Raw genomic sequence first — 14754 nt, forward strand, 5'->3', positions numbered from 1 at the left:
GGATACACGTTTCCTGTTCCTGTGTTCCCTGCTGATGGCAGACAGTATAGAAGTCACTGTACAATGCAATGGTATGTGCAGGCGCTATATACATGTGTGCTGAGGTGAGTATGTTTGGGAAGCACCCACACAGGGCAGCAGGGAACGGCAGTAATCCCATAGATACACACTGCTCCCACGGCCCCAGCACAGCAGAATGCAGAAGCTGGCAGTGTCTAGGACCCAGAGGCTGGCAGAGAGAGGGGTGTGAGCGGTGAGGGGGGGGGGGGGGGGGGGGGCACTGTGTATACAGAGCTATGTCTCACAGGCTGCAGCAGCAGCACAGGACCTGCTCCCTGCTCAGCACTCTCTCTGGTATCAGGGCTGCACCTGTCTGGCTGGTAGAACCGGATCCGCTGCCCAGGGCTGGCTCAGAGCGTTGCTGACATATGGACAGGCTGCTGGGGAGGAGAGTGTGAGAGAAGAGCCAGACCTGTCTGCCAGGGGCCCCTCAGAGCCTCCTCTGCTCCATCATGTCCAGGGACAGCGTCCAAATCCCAGATGACCGGGACTTCCAGAACTTCAGGAGCGAGTGTCACTCGGAATCCGGCTGGACTCTGACTTATAACAAGTCTGGGATCACGGTGTGGGTGCAGATCCTGGAGGAGGAGAGGGCACTGCACAAGATCAAGGTGAGGACAAGACCCACTTGTTACCCTGTATCTGCTACTGTCCAGCTGGGGGGTCCCACTGGTCACATTGTATCTATTACTGGCCGGCTGTAGAATCCCACTGATCACACTGTATCTATTACTGGCCGGCTGTGGGATCCCACTGGTTACATTGTATCTATTACTGGCCGGCTGTGGGATCCCACTGGTTACATTGTATCTATTACTGGCCGGCTGTGGGGTCCCACTGGTTACATTGTATCTATTACTGGCCGGCTGTGGGATCCCACTGGTTACATTGTATCTATTACTGGCCGGCTGTGGGGTCCCACTGGTTACATTGTATCTATTACTGGCCGGCTGGGGGATCCCACTGGTTACATTGTATCTATTACTGGCCGGCTGTGGGATCCCACTGGTTAAATTGTATCTATTACTGGCCGGCTGTGGGATCCCACTGGTTACACAGTATCTATTACTGGCCGGCTGTGGGATCCCACTGGTCACATTGTATCTATTACTGGCCGGCTGTGGGATCCCACTGGTTACATTGTATCTATTACTGGCCGGCTGTGGGATCCCACTGGTCACATTGTATCTATTACTGGCCGGCTGTGGGATCCCACTGGTTACATTGTATCTATTACTGGCCGGCTGTGGGATCCCACTGGTTACATTGTATCTATTACTGGCCGGCTGTGGGATCCCACTGGTTACATTGTATCTATTACTGGCCGGCTGTGGGATCCCACTGGTTACATTGTATCTATTACTGGCCGGCTGTGGGATCCCACTGGTTACATTGTATCTATTACTGGCCGGCTGTGGGATCCCACTGGTTACATTGTATCTATTACTGGCCGGCTGTGGGATCCCACTGGTCACATTGTATCTATTACTGGCCGGCTGTGGGATCCCACTGGTCACATTGTATCTATTACTGGCCGGCTGTGGGATCCCACTGGTTACATTGTATCTATTACTGGCCGGCTGTGGGATCCCACTGGTCACATTGTATCTATTACTGGCCGGCTGTGGGATCCCACTGGTTACATTGTATCTATTATTGGCCGGCTGTGGGATCCCACTGGTTACATTGTATCTATTACTGGCCGGCTGTGGGATCCCACTGGTCACATTGTATCTATTACTGGCCGGCTGTGGGATCCCACTGGTCACATTGTATCTATTACTGGCCGGCTGTGGGATCCCACTGGTTACATTGTATCTATTACTGGCCGGCTGTGGGATCCCACTGGTTACATTGTATCTATTACTGGCCGGCTGTGGGATCCCACTGGTTACATTGTATCTATTACTGGCCGGCTGTGGGATCCCACTGGTCACATTGTATCTATTACTGGCCGGCTGTGGGATCCCACTGGTCACATTGTATCTATTACTGGCCGGCTGTGGGATCCCACTGGTTACATTGTATCTATTACTGGCCGGCTGTGGGATCCCACTGGTCACATTGTATCTATTACTGGCCGGCTGTGGGATCCCACTGGTTACATTGTATCTATTATTGGCCGGCTGTGGGATCCCACTGGTTACATTGTATCTATTACTGGCCGGCTGTGGGATCCCACTGGTCACATTGTATCTATTACTGGTCGGCTGTGGGATCCCACTGGTTACATTGTATCTATTACTGGCTGGCTGGGGGGTCCCACTGGTCACATTGTATCTATTACTGGCCGGCTGTGGGATCCCACTGGTCACATTGTATCTATTACTGGCCGGCTGTGGGATCCCACTGGTTACATTGTATCTATTATTGGCCGGCTGTGGGATCCCACTGGTTACATTGTATCTATTACTGGCCGGCTGTGGGATCCCACTGGTCACATTGTATCTATTACTGGTCGGCTGTGGGATCCCACTGGTTACATTGTATCTATTACTGGCCGGCTGGGGGGTCCCACTGGTTACATTGTATCTATTACTGGTCGGCTGTGGGATCCCACTGGTTACATTGTATCTATTACTGGCTGGCTGGGGGGTCCCACTGGTCACATTGTATCTATTACTGGCCGGCTGTGGGATCCCACTGGTCACATTGTATCTATTACTGGCCGGCTGTGGGATCCCACTGGTCACATTGTATCTACTCCTGCCCCCTGTGAGGTCAATCTTATTACAATGTTTCCATGAATGCCTGGCAGGTGAGGTCACACCCGTTACAATGAATCTACTATTATCTGGTCAGTGAGATTCCACCTGTTACAATGTATATATTACTACTGTACCTCGCTTGTTACAATGTACTGTACCAATTCATACCTGGCAGGTGAGACCCCACTTGTTACTACATTGTAATCCGTACCTGGCAGGTAATGGCAGCGTGTCCTACCTTTCACCTCTTCTTCATCACGCGTTTACTCGCAGGTAACCCTGGTGAAATATGGGGGAAGGAAAAGGGAATTTCGGGTTTTGTGTGATGAAGAAATTATTCCATTCATCAGAAAACTAATTTACCTGTGACCCAATACTGTGTTCTGTACCCATATCATCCAGTAACTGCAGACAGGCTAACAGACATGTATGTATGTATGTATGTATGTATGTATGTATGTATGTGTATGTACCTATGCAGACGTGGTAACAGACATGTATGTATGTATGTATGTATGTATGTATGTGTATGTACCTATGCAGACGTGGTAACAGACATGTATGTATGTATGTATGTATGTATGTATGTATGTATGTGTATGTACCTATGCAGATGTGGTAACAGACATGTATGTATGTATGTATGTATGTATGTGTATGTACCTATGCAGACGTGGTAACAGACATGTATGTATGTATGTATGTGTATGTACCTATGCAGACGTGGTAACAGACATGTATGTATGTATGTATGTATGCATGTATGTGTATGTACCTATGCAGACGTGGTAACAGACATGTATGTATGTATGTATGTATGTATGTATGTATGTGTATGTACCTATGCAGACGTGGTAACAGACATGTATGTATGCATGTATGTATGTATGTATGTATGTATGTATGTGTATGTACCTATGCAGACGTGGTAACAGACATGTATGTATGTATGTATGTATGTATGTGTATGTACCTATGCAGACGTGGTAACAGACATGTATGTATGTATGTATGTATGTATGTATGTGTATGTACCTATGCAGACGTGGTAACAGACATGTATGTATGTATGTATGTATGTATGTATATGTACCTGTGTGTGTAGTGTATGTACTTGTGTGTAACATGTGACTCGCTTATTTATGTTGTATCACTTTGACGGGGCTGTTTAACCTTCCCCATGTCTACTTAATAAAGATCCTGGTGGTGCGTATATCCCTCATCTCCGGATGGTGATAATAGGAAATATACATTGAGAAAAAAAGATTTTTTTTATTACATTAATTCCTTTTTCTCCATATGGGAATAGCTGAAAAAGATATACATATATATTTATTTTATGTTATCATCAATACAATTGTAATGTCAAGTAAGGGCCTCCAACTTGGCTGCATATGTGTAATCCGGAACACACGTTATCCAGAACACGCGTGATCTAACACACTGGGTGATACATGAGCAGATGCCACAGGACTGGCTGATAGGGAGCCAGGAGGTAAGGGGTCTATGTACTAAGTACCAGCCAATCAGCTCCTGCCGTTTTTCAGACACAGCCTGTAACATGACAGGAGGAGCTGATTGGCTGGTTCACTTTATCTCTCTCCAGGGCTTAGTAAATAGACCCCCTTTTCTCCCTAACCCCTGCTGCCCTGGCTGGTGTGATCGAAATAATTTACTTTGACAGCAGATTTTGGGGGAGATGTACTAAGCCTTGGAGAGAGTTAAAGCGGAGAGAGATAAAGTGTCAGCCAATCAGCTCCCAGCTGCCGTGTTATAGGCTGTGTTTGAAAAATGAGTTAGGGGCTGATTGGTTGGCAGTTTATCTCTCTCCAGTCTCCACTTTGTCACTCTCCAAAGCTTAGTACATCTGTGCGGGGGAATATGTGCTACCCCTGCTTAGCAGTGCACAGGCCCTTACATGTGTCATGTGTGTGCGGGAGGGCAGATATTACAGCCGTGTGCTATGATAGTACATGTAACTAGTTGTGTACTGGGATAAAATGTCCTGTATTATAACTGTGCAGTCCTGTCCTGCTGTTATCATGGTCAATGGGAGACGGAGCTGAGGGTTATTATAGGAAATACAGACGCTATAATAAGCCCCATCCTGGCAGCTCTGCCATTATTACATCCTGTATCCGGCTGTATAGGGATCCTGCCGCTTGGGAAACCGGCAGTCAGAATACCGACACGGCAGCGGCATCCCAACGCTCAGGATCCCGACACCTACTAGGTAAGTATGCTATCCCTAATTCCCAACCCCCCCTAACCCTAACCTTCCCTACCCGCAGCCTAACCCTGACCCCCGCAGTCTAATTCCCAACCCCCCCTAACCTTAACCTTCCCTACCCGCAGCCTAACCCTGACCCTCACCAGTGGTGTCTAACCGTAACCCTCCAATGTATATTGTACAGCTGCTGCAGAACCTCACTAGGGAGCAGAACTGTCAGTAAGAGAATACGGCGTGTAGCATTATCCTGCCCTAGCTTGGGGCAGTTCTCTGTGTGAGCCTCACTGACGCCCTGAGAGAGCATCCGCAGCAGCCCTGGTGCATTTAGCTGCGGGTCACATAAAGGTCTGCGCTGATTACAAGTTCAGCTGAGGATCATTCCTCCATTATAAGAAACCATTTACAGCCCAGGCAGACTTTCATTCGCTGCAAGACAAATGCAGCCAGAATGAGCCTTTGTGGGAGACAGAACTGTAATCAGCCTCTACCCCAAGCTCGGGTCACCCGTGGCTTCACAGCCGTTGCACTGTCAGTCCCAGCATTCTCTGTCAGTCACAACAGCAGATAGGAGCTAACAAGTGATGGGCATGGTGGCAGTGTGGTTAGCATTGCTGCCCCTGTGTGTAGTGTTTATGCACCATTTACTCCTATATGCCCTATTCCCTATGCAATCTTCATGCGATTATAATGTGCTTTACTAAGCACATTATAAAGTGATTGGGTACTCGTTATGTCACATACAAGACTGGGTGACGTGTTTTATTATAATGAGCACTGTACATCATTATAATAAAATGGGTGTTGGCTCCATGATACCAATTATTATTCCTTCAGCGTTTGCAGACGGCACCTCTGTTATACCTGTATGACTGTAGTACTGGGAACATGTGGATTTCATACTCTGGCCATGAAAGGGTTACATTCATAGGGTCACCTGGAAATGTCTTCCTGGTATATTTTCCACCTGACTCCGCACTTAGTCATCGCCCGTGGGGATTGGAGAAAGTGTTCTGTCATTGACTCATGTGTGCTTTGGCTGAACAGGATTACACAGAAGTGGAACGGGTTCTTCAGCTTTTTCAAATAGTTCCTCAAACACTTTCCTGAAACGTTGGCACTGGAGGCCAATTACAGCACCTGTGATGAGCTCCCCATAACTCATATTCCAAACCATTGTCTATCATGGGTGCAATATGTGCTGTGCACACGGGCCCCGGGATCCAGGGAGGCCCACACCGCACACACTGCACCCATCTTGTTTAAATACTTACCTTTCCGGAGTCCCGCGACTGGTGCTGCATCCGCAGCAAAAATCTAACCAAAAATGGCCGCCCGTGCATGTGCAGTTCGAAATATGTCTCCTGACCACGGTGGGTACCATGTTTCCGGAGACCTGAGCATGCGCAGTAGACTCCGGCACAATGTCGGAGGCTATGGCGCTGTGGAGAGGAGGGGGCCCACCCGGAGTCTACACATGGGTCCCCTCCTCTCTTAAAAACCCTCTGTCAGTAATGTACTTATACCAAGAGCGGTACATGAGCCATCTCGTAGGTCAGGGCCAAGGGTGGTACAGGAGCCATCTCCTAGGTCAGGGCCAAGAGCAGCACAGAAACCATCTCCTAGTCCAGGGGCTAGAGCGGTACAGGAGCCATCTCCTAGGTCAGGGCCAAGAGCAGCACAGAAACCATCTCCCAGTCCAGGGGCTAGAGCGGTACAGGAGCCATCTCCTAGGCCAGGGCCAAGAGCGGTACAAGAAATATCTCCCAAGTCAGGGCCAAGGGCGGTACAGGAGCCATCTCCTAGGTCAGGGCCAAGGGCGGTACAGGAGCCATCTCCTAGGCCAGGGCCAAGGGCGGTACAGGAGCCATCTCCTAGGCCAGGGCCAAGAGCGGTACAAGAAATATCTCCCAAGTCAGGGCCAAGGGTGGTACAGGAGCCATCTCCTAGGCCAGGGCCATGAGCATTACAGGAGCCATCTCCTAGGCCTGGGCCAAGTGCGGTACAGGAGCCATCTCCTAGGCCAGGGCCAAGGGCGGTACAGGAGCCATCTCCTAGGTCAGGGCCAAGGGCGGTACAGGAACCATCTCCTAGGTCAGGGCCAAGTGCGGTACAGGAGCCATCTCCTAGGTCAGGGCCAAGGACGGTACAGGACCCATCTCCTAGGTCAGGGCCAAGTGCGGTACAGGAGCCATCTCCTAGGTCAGGGCCAAGTGCGGTACAGGAGCCATCTACTAGGTCAGGGCCAAGGGCGGTACAGGAGCCATCTCCTAGGCCAGGGCCAAGGGCGGTACAGGAGCCATCTCCTAGGTCAGGGCCAAGTGCGGTACAGGAGCCATCTCCTAGGTCAGGGCCAAGTGCGGTACAGGAGCCATCTACTAGGTCAGGGCCAAGGGCGGTACAGGAGCCATCTCCTAGGCCAGGGCCAAGAGCGATACAGGAGCCATCACTTAAGGCTCCTATACATCAGCAATCACAAAAAAAAATTACTATTTGCAGATTCTTTGATTTTTTTTTGCCAGATTTAGAGATCCACCAATCCCCCAATCTGCGCTCATACATTACAAATATCATTAGTGATGTGCGGATCATTTTCAGCAAATACAGATCTGACAATCCTGAAAGACTCATCAGTTTAGTAGGAACGGTCTGCAGGTCTGCAGATCTGCAGATTGTTACCATACACTATCAATCTACAGTCTCCAATTCATCTGTGAAATCCAACACGTTGGACAACCTGATTTACCAATCCCAAATGATTTTTGGTCTGAATCTGCGTTCTGTGGACCCCATACAGTGCAGATTTATTTGCACAATCATCTGCAAAATGCCAAATTGCCCCTACTGATTGCTGATGTATAGGCAGGGGCAATTTAAGAGAGGAGGGGGCCCGTGTGCAGACTCCAGGTGGGCCCCCTCCTCTCCACAGCGCCGTAGGTTCTGGCATTGCGCCTGCCGTGGTTAGGAGACAATTTCGAACTACGCATGCACGGCGGCTATTTTTGTTTGGATTTTTGCTGCGGATGCAGCGGCTGTGGCGCCAGTCGCGGGACTCCGGAAAGGTAAGTATTTAAACAACATGGGTGCAGTGTGTGCAGTGTCGCCCCCCCCCCCCCCCCCCCTCCTCGGACCCAAGGGCCCGTGTTTACTGCACACACTGCACCCATGAGAGAAGCGCCAGTGATCACCGATATATCTGTCGTGTTCATTAGTTCTTTATGTGGAAGGTGAAAGGGTCTATTTAACAAGCTCTGACTGAACATATATCCTAACCAAGCTGGAGAGGGATTGCCTGGACACTCCTTGCCCACCCTCTGTGTAGAGTTTATATGTACATTTGCATATCCTGCGCAGTGCATGCACTTCCGACCGAAAAGTAGCCCTCATAGGTTTCTATTGCGGCTGCTATGTTGTTGGCCCTACCCAGGGCTGCCATCAGAAATTATGGGGCCCGGGAATGACAAAATAGACAGGGCCCCTCCCTCCCCCAAAAAATTCTGCCGCACTGCTTCAACGCTATGTGATGTCATACATTGTGATGTTACATATAGGTGGAGTGTTGCGGACCTACAGGAATGGTTCACAGAGAGCTGATGCACAGATAAGGCTGTTTTATGAAGTCCTCTCATAAGATGAGATGGGGCTGAATGCCACAGGTCTCTTTCCCTGACACCTCCAGCCACGGCCGCTAGATACGCCCAGGGGGTCCGCTACACATAAAGCTTTGCGTGCCATTTCCCCTTTAAGCCTGATGTATCAGGCTGAAGATGAGACAGGAGAGGACAGGCAGGGTGAGATCTCCATGTCTCCTGTATATCTGTTTCTATGGTTGCATTCTCCCCGATGAGCGCATTTGGCGGCACTATACCTCCTGTCCTCTCCAGCTCTCAGCAGGTTACAGCTCCCGGCGGTAGCAGCTGCCAGGGATAACGTTATACCAGATTGAGGAATATTTGCGGATGGAGAGAAACCTGCGTGGGCGGATATTCTTGAAATGTTTGGAAAATAACAATCTGTGATGATGGAGACTTGGCCTCGTGGAGAGGCTGAGAGATGGAGGCTAGGAAGGGGGGTACACGGGGGGGGGGGGGGTATAAACATGGAGGGTCCAGGTGAGAGGCCTGTAACCTGTGCCTCGCTGTAGTAAGCCCCGTCAGCTGAGACTTGTAGTTCCACAGCAGGTGCCAGGCCTGGTTTACGCCGCCGCTGCTGATTAATACAGACCGGGACTTACAGTATTATAGAGTAATATACCCCAGAACGTGACTGGTTTCATGTTATAACTCTATCTTGTACAGAGTGTTCAATGTTTATCTTCACCTCATCTTAAAGCTGCACTGACGCTGGTCACATGACCGTCTAATATCACCCCCCCCACCCACCTGGGTCCCAGGGGGCGTCTTCCTGCCGCCTTGTTTCCCAAGGCTTCTCTGGTTCTGTAACGCAGGCAGATCTGCTTCATTGTACAACCCAATGCCACCCAGCGCTAATACAAATGTGACACCAATGTGAAATTCAAAACTCAACGATTAGAATAAATACACAAATGTAATACTCATGATCATGACAGGAATTCATATGGAATAAATACATGAGATAATAGTAAATTAACATAAAAAATCAGATGAAAACTTCAGCCCTTTATAAATATGGTCTCGGGATTGGGGAATACATTCCGGTGCCGGATAAAGTCCAAATAACTCAACTGGCATTGAAGGTGCAATATTCTTTAAAATGCTGTATAAATCTGTAGAACTACAAGTCCTATATACAGTATATATATATATATATTTTGCACTGCATGTGCTCACAATTAGCAAAGAAATCCAGCACAGTCACTAGTTGAACTTGATGTGCTTTAGAATCACTGCATGCTCTGTGGAACTACAAGTCCCATGTGTACACTGCACTTTGCATGTTCTCAATAAGCAGTAGGGATCCAATAAGGAAAGCAGTCCTGCAATATACAATACCTGCTGCTCCCACTGCGGCTGTGTTCTTCCTCTGGACTCAGTGAATGGAGAACCACTGCTGCAGGTACCTGGTTACCCCCCTATAGTGCTCCCCTGTACCGCTCCACGGGGGTCATTCAGATTTGATCACTGCTGTGCGTTTTCGCACAGCGGGCAATCAGGTACTAAATGCACATGCATATGCACCGCAATACGCAGAGCGTCAGACAGCAACAACGGGGATCGCTGGTCAGTGACGGGATGATGCAAAAAATCTGTTTGCACCGGCGTTCACAAGGTGATTGACAGGAAGAGGCCATTTGTGCGTGGTAACTGACCGCTTACTGGGAGTGTTCGGAGAAACGCAGGCGTGTCTAAGCGTTGTCAGGACGGGTGTGTGACGTCAGCTCCGGCCCCGATCAGCCTGGTCTCATCGCACAGTTAGGAGTAAGTCCTGGGCTGCGCACACACTGCACACAGTGGATTTTAGCAGCTCGGCGTACACATAGCATCGCACACTTGCACGGAAATATACACTCCCCCTGTAGGTGCGACTATCTGATCACAGGACAGCAAAATTCGCAGCCCAGCATCAGATCTGAATGACCCCCCCACTTGCGGAGTCATTCCGTCTTTACCACTGCGGCCGCAATGAATGGTTATTAGCTGACCTGGGTATGATGGGTAGACATCTTTAGGGAATTCCGGTCCAATGTACTGAAATAGGGACCGCAATGTAAAGACAAGTCTGACGCGTTTCGCCCACTCAAAAGGGGGACTTTTTCAAAGAGAGCGCACCCAGTCATCATCAGCGGTCATTTATTGATTTACCTGACCAGACTGCTTACCTTATTGGATCCCTATTGCTTATTGAGAACTTGCAAATTGCAATATACATATGGGACTTGTAGTTCCACAGAGTGTGCAGTGATTCTAAAGCACATCAAGTTCCACTAGATATAGGACTTGTAGTTCTACAGATTTATACCGCATTTTACAGAATATTGCACCTTTAATGTCAGTTGAGTTAACAGGACTTTATCCGGCACCTGAATATATTCCCCAGATCTGAGACCATATTTATATAGGGCTGAAGTTTCTTAGGATTTTTTATGTTATGTAAATTTATTATTATCTCATGTATTTATTCCATATGAATTCACGTAATCATCATGAGTATTACATTTGTGTATTTATTATAATCGTTGAGTCTTGAATCTTATTCAGTCACACTGGTGTCTTATATTGGCGCTGGTTTGGTTGTGTAATATTGTTTCTTTGCGGTGGATTTTTTGTGCCCCTGTTCACACATAGATTTCAGCTGCTTTGGATTAATTATTAACACTTTTGAATAATGAAGGATTATTTGTACATATAGTACATAGGGGGTAATTCCAAATTGATCACAGCAGGAATTTTGTTAGCAGTTGGGCAAAACCATGTGCACTGCAGGGGGGGCAGATATAACATGTGCAGAGAGAGTTAGATTTGGGTGTGGTAAGTTCAATCTGCAATCTAAATCGCAGTGTAAAAATAAAGCAGCCAGTATTTACCCTGCACAGAAACAATATAACCCACCCAAATCTAACTCTCTCTGCACGTGTTACATCTGCCCCCCCTGCAGTGCACATGGTTTTGCCCAATTGCCAACAAACTTGCTGCTGCAATCAACTCAGAATTACCCCCATAGTGCGGGATTGTTTCTTCATGTGTGCGTGTGCTTGCGTGTGCGTCGGCCATGTATAGACGCATACACACACATGTAAAATACATACACATATATTAAACCTGCTTCATTCCCCATCTATGCCAGTGTAGGAAAATGTCCTGCCCAGCGCGATCTGCTCATACGTTGGATATAATACTATTAATAACCCCAGACCGTCGTTACATTTCAGGATCGATTCTGCAATATTACATTTTAGCGGCCTATTGGGGTAATTCTGAGTTGATCGCAGCAGCAAGTTTGTTAGCAATTGGGAAAAACCATGTGCACTGCAGTGGGGGCAGATATAACATTTGCAGAGAGAGTTAGATCTGGTGGGTTATTTTGTTTCTGTGCAGGGTAAATACTGACTGCTTTATTTTTACACTGCAATTTAGATTTCAGTTTGAACACACCCCACCCAAATCTAACTCTCTCTGCACATGTTACATCTGCCCCCCCCTGCAGTGCACATGGTTTTGCCCAACTGCTAACAAATTTGATGCTGCGATCAACTCAGAATTAGGCCCTATGTATTGATAGTCTGTACGGCGATGGACTTTCTTTATTATTTCTAACAAAACTATCCCCTGTATGTACTAATATGATCTTGCTCTGACAGCGGTTGCGAGTTTCACCCCAGCCATTGTCAGTCTTCACATTTTCAGAAGTCTCCTCCTAAGAATCTGACCATGCGCAGTCGCACGTGAGGCCTGATTTAGACGCAGTCGCAACTTTGATGGTGTCACAACTGAGTGATTATCGCAGACAGCGCATACGTCACGGCCGCAGTGCGTACGCATCAAGGGGGTCATTCCGAGTTGATCGCTAGCTGCTTTCGGTCGCTCTGCAGCGATGAGACAAAAAAAGGCACTTTTGCGCATGCGTATGCAGAGCAATGCGCACGCGCGTCGTACTATTGCAATGAACGATGTAGTTTCACACAGGGTCTAGCGAAGCTTTTCAGTCGCACTGCTGGCCGCAGAGTGATTGATATGAAGTGGGCGTTTCTGGGTGTCAACTGACCATTTTCAGGGAGTGATCGAAAAAACACAGGTGTGCCTGTGCCAGGCATAGCTGGGCGAACGCAGGGCGTGTTTGTGACGTCAAAACAGGAACTGAACAGTCTGAAGTCATCGCAAGCGCTGAGTAGGTATTGAGCTACTCTAAAACTGCACCCAAAAAATTTGCCGCCGCTCTGCGATCCTTTCGTTCGCACTTCTGCTAAGCTAAAATACACTCCCAGTGGGAGGCGGCATAGCGTTTGCACGGCTGCTAAAAACTGCTAGCGAGCGAACAACTCGGAATGACCACCCAAGGTTGCTTTGCATTGGCGCTCACAGTGAGTCAGTCGCAGAATGATTAGCAGGAAGAGACCGTTTGGGGGAAGTAACGGGAAGTGCATGCAAAAACACAGGTTTCGATGTTCCTTGCATTTGCGTTGCGGTTGCGACAGAGTGCGCAGTTGCTGAACATGTTGCAATGGCTTCAGTGGTTGTCCCTGTGCACTTGTGGGCACCTGCTACACTTGCGTCACCTCGCACTTCTGTCGCTGAAAAGAATTGCTGCTGCTGCGTCGACATCAGGCCCAGTGTCAGTTTCCAGAACCGGCCGCAGGCTGCGGGAGATGGATCCCTCCTGCGAGAATGCCTCTATAGGTACAAAGCAGTTTTGTCGTTTGGTATATAGGGATCAGACCGCAGTCTCCCTTGAGATATCTCTGTGAAATCTCAATATTAGTGCATAGCCGGGATCCATGACGTTATACAGAAACTGTAGCCTCTGCATAATTATATGAAACGCGGGCCTGGTCCGGAAACGGGCTGTTTAGTGTTTGATGACCTGGGGATCCTGTTCTTGTAATTATCCGGTGACCGTAGCCCCACTTCCACTGGTAACAGGAATAACGAGGCTATCAGACAAGACTGACCGGTTCCAACACATACTGATAGAACATGTAATCCCACCCCACCCCAACCGTGTCCATTCCAAGCATTACTAGCATCCACAGTAAGAACGTGCTACTCGTCAGTCTCCAGGACAAGAGAAGTCATACTGAGCATTCAGCCAATATTACAATATTCTACCTATCCAGGGCAGTAGCCAGAACTTTCTGGGCCCCATAGCAACATTCTCAAGTGCCGCTACCTCCTTCTAGAGACCTGTCTGCGTAGCAGTTGTTCTTTTTATGCCCCACGGTGGTGCCTTAGTTCATTTTATGCCCCATGGTAGTGCCCTAGTTCATTTTATGCCCCATGGTAGTGCCCTAGTTCATTTTATGCCCTATGGTGGTGCCCTAGTTCATTTTATGAACCATGGTGGTGGCCTAGTTCATTGTATGCCCCATGGTAGTGCCCTAGTTCATTTTATGCCCCATGGTAGTGCCCTAGTTCATTTTATGAACCATGGTGGTGCCCTAGTTCATTTTATGCCCCATGGTGGTGCCCTAGTTCATTTTATGCCCCATGGTAGTGCCCTAGTTCATTTTATGCCCCATGGTGGTGCCCTAGTTAATTTTATGCCCCATGGTAGTGCCCTAGTTCATTTTATGCCCCATGGTAGTTCCCTAGTTCATTTTATGCCCCATGGTAGTGCCCTAGTTCATTTTATGAACCATGGTGGTGCCCTAGTTCATTTTATGCCCCATGGTGGTGCCCTAGTTCATTTTATGCCCCATGGTAGTGCCCTAGTTCATTTTATGCCCCATGGTGGTGCCCTAGTTAATTTTATGCCCCATGGTAGTGCCCTAGTTCATTTTATGAACCATGGTGGTGCCCTATTTCATTTTATGCCCCATGGTAGTGCCCTAGTTCATTTTATGCCCCATAGTAGTGCCCTAGTTCTTTTTATGCCCCATGGTAGTGCCCTATTTAATTTTATACCCCGTGGTAGTTCCCTAGTTCATTTTATGCCCCATGGTGGTGCCCTAGTTCATTTTATGCCCCATGGTAGTGCCCTAGTTCATTTTATGCCCCATGGTGGTGCCCTAGTTCATTTTATGTCCCATGGTAGTGCCCTAGTTCATTTTATGCCCCATGGTGGTGCCCTAGTTCATTTTATGCCCCATAGTAGTGCCCTAGTTAATTTTATGCCCCATGGTGG

The 14754-nt window shown here is 48.3% G+C and overlaps 1 protein-coding gene across 1 annotated transcript in view; it reads left to right on the top strand.

The window, feature by feature from the left end:
• Positions 1 to 289: 289 nt before the first annotated feature.
• STARD10 (StAR related lipid transfer domain containing 10) overlaps positions 290 to 14754 on the top strand; it is an 80756-nt gene continuing 66291 nt past the window's right edge. The window contains exon 1 of the mRNA XM_063950903.1: positions 290 to 671. Coding sequence (XP_063806973.1) covers positions 513 to 671 — 159 coding nt within the window. The 5' untranslated portion in view covers positions 290 to 512. The remainder of the gene's footprint in view (positions 672 to 14754) is intronic.

Source organism: Pseudophryne corroboree, chromosome 2, assembly GCF_028390025.1.
Source record: "Pseudophryne corroboree isolate aPseCor3 chromosome 2, aPseCor3.hap2, whole genome shotgun sequence".
In the NCBI taxonomy this organism is placed as follows: Eukaryota; Metazoa; Chordata; class Amphibia; order Anura; family Myobatrachidae; genus Pseudophryne; species Pseudophryne corroboree.